General features: G+C 41.4%; 1 protein-coding gene across 1 annotated transcript; it reads right to left on the reverse strand.

The window, feature by feature from the left end:
• Nucleotides 1-322: 322 nt before the first annotated feature.
• Nucleotides 323-3,331, reverse strand: LOC311291091 (uncharacterized protein; the record flags this gene model as incomplete). The annotated part of the gene is made up of 5 exons (XM_084409963.1): nucleotides 323-395; nucleotides 629-690; nucleotides 852-912; nucleotides 3,059-3,133; nucleotides 3,228-3,331. The coding sequence occupies 5 exons, from the start codon at nucleotides 3,329-3,331 to the stop codon at nucleotides 323-325; spliced, it is 375 nt and encodes a 124-aa protein (XP_084266089.1).
• Between the last annotated feature and the right edge of the window lie 2,115 nt (nucleotides 3,332-5,446).

Here is a 5,446-nt window from a genome sequence, read left to right on the forward strand (position 1 = left end):
GCCTCGTCAGAGACGTTTCTGGTGTGCAAAGACATAGAAAACACCACGCAACAGAAACGCCACGCAGCCAGTGTGTCGCCGGTCGTATAGGGCGCCTGATTATTAAAATGTCAATAATTCGATGATTAAAACACTCCTGCTCCAAGTAAATCTTTCTTTTGTGCCAGTTATTATGACAACCTCTAACTGCACAAACAATCCCGGTCTTCCTCGAAGCCATAACGATGAGTTTGTTGTTACGAACAACGCTCGCCAGTGACCGGAAGTGCCTTACCGGAAGTCTCGCACAAAATACCGTCAACTGGCTGCGTCCGTATTTCCGTTAAAAATAAGGTTGGGTAGGAGATGATAGCATCTCTAAATCTTCCTCTGAATCGCTATCCAGCAATATGTCACTATAAGAAAGAAGTGAAAACAAATACATAAAAGCATATTGCAATACTACTACAAATACAATATATATACACGTATATTCAGGTATATATATATGTTTTATTTTATTTTATTTTAAGAAAGGGTTCATTAGGTTGAGTATATATTTATCTCTTGCATGCAAAGGTAATCACACTAGGAAAGAAGGAAATAAGTTGTTAATTCGTTTTTAGTTTAAACAGCAGAAACAACAAACCCCAGTGGTGTATACGAACACCCTGTATTTGGTCCAGCCTCATGTACTGTCTGAACTTGTACCTATAAATAAACAGTTACCATCATCACCACATAACTACAAAGCCAATATTAATTATTATTTGTTCAAATTAAACATTTACTTAAATAAATATTTCACAATTCACACTGTTTCTTTAAACTCTAGAATAATGCCACCATAATGCATTTTAATTTACACTCACAGCTTGTAGTGATGTTGCCTGAGGACATGCGTCACAATCTTCTGCAAACTCCAGGTCATGTCTGTGTAAACATGTTGAATCATTTATTTCAGAGGGAAAAGTTCCTTTAAATGTGTGACTTAGGTTTGTGAGCCCAGGGGCCTCATTTATAACCGTTGCATATGCACAAAACAGGCCCTGAAAGAGGCGTACGCCACTTCCGACGCATAAGTTGTGATTTATAAAAACAAAATTATTTGACTCGAGGTAAGCCTATCCTCAGTTGGTGGAGACGGCAAGAGCGCGCTAGTATAGTTTCTTCTGAAATACCCCGTTCTGCCGTTACTCAGTGTTCTATTTGACTCGAGGTAAGCCTATCTTAGAATCTCTGCTTACTTTTCATTTTTACCTTTCTAGTTTTATTTATGCCTACCAGCAGCTAGTTTCGATTTGGCCCATTCTCGCGTTATGTTACTTAATTACTGGGCCGTAACTCAAGTAGCTGTAGCTGTCCTCACTCAAGTGGTGAAAGCACTATATCTCTGTAGTGTGCGCGCTGTCGCGGAAGCGTTCAGCTCTCGTGTTCAGCCTCCTCGTGTTCAGACCGACTCGGGTAAAGACCATCAACTCTACCTGCGCGACTCCACCGAGCAAGGACACCAGGAAGGCACTTAAGTATCTCCTTCTCCCTTTCCTTTCCCACTTTTATCTTATTTTCCCCTTACTCAACATGTGCTTTCAATACATTCCTGTTATCTCTCTGCAACGCCCTTTCATCACGCGCAAAAGGCAGCGCCATACTGCTAATCTGCGTCCCATTCTCTCATCCTCAAACACACGTCTCTCTCTTTCTGTGGGTCTATGGAATTGTCAGTCAGCAGTCAATAAAGCTGACTTTATTCCAGCCTTTGCATCTCATTCTACTCTTAGTATCTTGGGCTTGACTGAGACCTGGATTCGTCCAGAAGACTCAGCAACCCCCGCTGCTCTCTCTAGCAATTCCTCCTTCTCTCACTCCCCTCGCCAGTCTGGAAGGGGTGGGGGCACAGGGCTTCTCATTTATAACAATTAGAAATACTCAGCACTCTCTTCTCTATGCAACAACAACTCGTTTGAATATCATGCTATTACACTTACAACTCCCAATAAGATCCATACTGTAGTCATTTATCGCCCCCCAGGTCAGCTGGGAAGCTTTGTAGACGAGCTGGATGTGCTGCTGTCCTCCTTGCCTGAGGCACCCCACTTGTAGTCTTTGGTGACTTCAACATTCATCTCAAAAAGCCGTATGCAGCAGACTTCATCTCTCTCCTAGCCTCCTTCGATCTCAAACGACTCATCACTACAGGTACTCACAAATCAGGCAACCAACTGGATCTGGTTTACACACGCAACTGCATCACAGACTCCTCCTCTCCAGTCATCCTACCACCTGCCCTCTAGACCCCATCCCCTCACACCTTCTACAAGCCATCTCTCCCACACTTCTACCAGCACTCACACACATCATCAACTCATCCCTCCATACTGGCACTTTCAGCATTCAAGCAGGCTCGGGTAACTCCACTGCTTAAAGAAAACCAACACTAAACACATCATTTGTAGAGAATTACAGACCTATCTCTCTCCTACCATTCATTGCGAAAACACTTGAAAGAGCTGTTTTCAACCAAGTAACATCCTTCTTGTCTCTGAACAACCAGCTGGATGTCAACCAATCTGGCTTCAAGAAAGGACACTCAACTGAGACTGCACTACTGTCGGTCACAGAAGCCCTACGGATCGCAAAAGCTGCCTCCAAGTCCTCAGTTCTCATTCTCCTGGATCTGTCTGGCGGACATCTCGACATGGATGAAGGAACATCAACTGCAGCTCAACCTGGCAAAGACTGAGCTTCTAGTCCTCCCTGCCAATCCATCTCTACAACACGACTTCACTATCCAGCTAGATTCATCATCAATCACCCCATCAAGGTCGGTCAGAAATCTTGGAGTGATATTGGATGACCAGCTGACCTTCACAGATCACATTTCAAAGACAGCTCGATCATGCAGGTTTGCACTGCACAACATCAGGAAGATCAGGCCTTGGCGCACGCCATTTTTGGCTTTCGGGCGCACGTACACTTTTAGTAAGGATGCACAGTTTTATAAATGAGACCCCAGATGTCTAACAAAAAAGGAACCGCAAGAATGCATTTATTTGAAATATTGCTATTGACTACTTACACATCTGCAGTGTCAGAAACTGAAGAGTCTTTGGCATCTTGATCTTCAGTGAGGTCAACTACAGTGCCGCAAGTCCTAAATCAATAATTAAACTTGTTGCTATGGCAAATAACTCAGAAACTTGACAAAGTCAAAGAGAGACTTGTTTCTCAACTTTGCTAAAACATACCCTGAACAACTGTTGACATGTTCTTTGAGTTTGTGAACAGCAACAAGTTCGTGACACAACCTGCACATCTCAGCAGCTTCCTCCTCCTTCAAAAGACAAATCATGTTTGCTTTGTTTTCACATTTTATAGCATAAAGTGCAATTTCACAAGAAATGGTGTAACACAGCCTACCTTTACTTCTGGCTCTTCTGGATCTATAAGAGCTTGCTGCAGTGGCACAATATATGCCAAAGCCTTGTTGAGGCTACTTTCAGTTCTAAGGTACTTCACACTGTAGCCAGAATTTGACACTGGTATTTGTGTCAATGCCCGGCTCCTTCCACATCTCATTATTTTAAAACCTCCTGCCTGTCTAAGCAAAGGATAACGACTGAACAGTTGTTGACAAAGTTCAGTGTATGATGAACTGTTGTTATTAGGGAAAGTGACTTTTTGTTTTCCCAGACCAACATGTTGCAAAAAACTGCGCTCTTCTGTTGAAGGTGCCATTTCAGTCTTGGGGTCAGCAAGACAAAAAAAAAAATGGGACCATGGGGTTTCGTATGATCTGCGGGTCTGAGTGGGCCGCCTTGCTGCTGGCTGTCGATAAGGCTGAAAGAGTCTTGAAAGATTAGTCTGCACAAAATCAGCTCTGGAGGTTGATGGCTGAGGGAAATTGAGGGAATTTCCCAATTGATGAGACTCAATCATTCTCATAGGCAGAGGAGAGGAAATAGACCTTATTTGGCCTGTGTGTCCCTCACTTGAATGATGCTCAGCGGGTGCAGCAGAGCTTGAGTTTCTGGGTATTTGTTCAGCAGCAGAACTTGAGCATCTGGGTGTTTGCAGCACAGTGTTTGCATCTGGGTGAACTTGAGCATCAGCAGCAGAGCTTTGGTGTCTGGGTGTTTGTTCACTGAGTAACAGCTGAACAGCCTCCTGAATAAGCCGGGCAGCTTGCAGATTTGTGCTAGAGAAAAAAATGACATGACATTACATTAGTGAATCAGACTAACATTACATAAGATATAAAGATTTGTATAATATAATAACAATAGATGTGATGTATACAGCAATTGATAATAGGGGACATTCTACCAGAAACATGCATTATCTGCATTATGACATTACATTAGTGAATCAGACTAACATTACATAAGATATAAAGATTTGTATAATATAATAACAATAGATGTGATGTATACAGCAATTGATAATAGGGGACATTCTACCAGAAACATGCATTATCTGTCCTTGAATTATTTCATCCAAAAATTTCTAAAACTCTGGACTCATGGTTGATTTCTGTGAGTTGTTCAATAAAGGAATATGTCATTCTCAGATTTTTTTCTTTATTAAAAACAATAAAAAACAATACAAATCCTGTCCATGTCCTTAGCCAAATTGGAGCTACAGCTTTCATAGTTTTGTTATGCTAAAAGTGTTATTTAAAAAAAAAAAAAACATAAGTTTGAGCTGTTATCGTTCACATCAATTGATCAAAAACATGAAACTATATATACATACAGTGAGGAAAATAAAAATTATTATAGTTATTATATATATAGTATATATATAGTTATCTATATTAATATAGAAAATAATTATTTGAACACCCTGCTATTTTGCAAGTTCTCCCACTTAGAAATCATGGAGGGGTCTGAAATTGTCATCGTAGGTGCATGTCCACTGTGAGAGACATAATCCCAAAAAAAAATCCAGAAATCACAATATATGATTTTTTAACTATTTATTTGTATGATACAGCTGCAAATAAGTATTTGAACACCTGTCTATCAGCTAGAATTCTGACCCTCAAAGACCTGTTAGTCTGCCTTTAAAATGTCCACCTCCACTCCATTTATTATCCTAAATTAGATGCACCTGTTTGAGGTCGTTAGCTGCATAAAGACACCTGTCCACCCCACACAATCAGTAAGAATCCAACTACTAACATGGCCAAGACCAAAGAGCTGTCCAAAGACACTAGAGACAAAATTGTACACCTCCACAAGGCTGGAAAGGGCTACGGGGAAATTGCCAAGCAGCTTGGTGAAAAAAGGTCCACTGTTGGAGCAATCATTAGAAAATGGAAGAAGCTAAACATGACTGTCAATCTCCCTCGGACTGGGGCTCCATGCAAGATCTCACCTCGTGGGGTCTCAATGATCCTAAGAAAGGTGAGAAATCAGCCCAGAACTACACGGGAGGAGCTGGTCAATTACCTGAAAAGAGCTGG

Source organism: Rutilus rutilus (assembly GCF_951802725.1).
Source record: "Rutilus rutilus genome assembly, chromosome: 5".
Taxonomy (NCBI): domain Eukaryota; kingdom Metazoa; phylum Chordata; class Actinopteri; order Cypriniformes; family Leuciscidae; genus Rutilus; species Rutilus rutilus.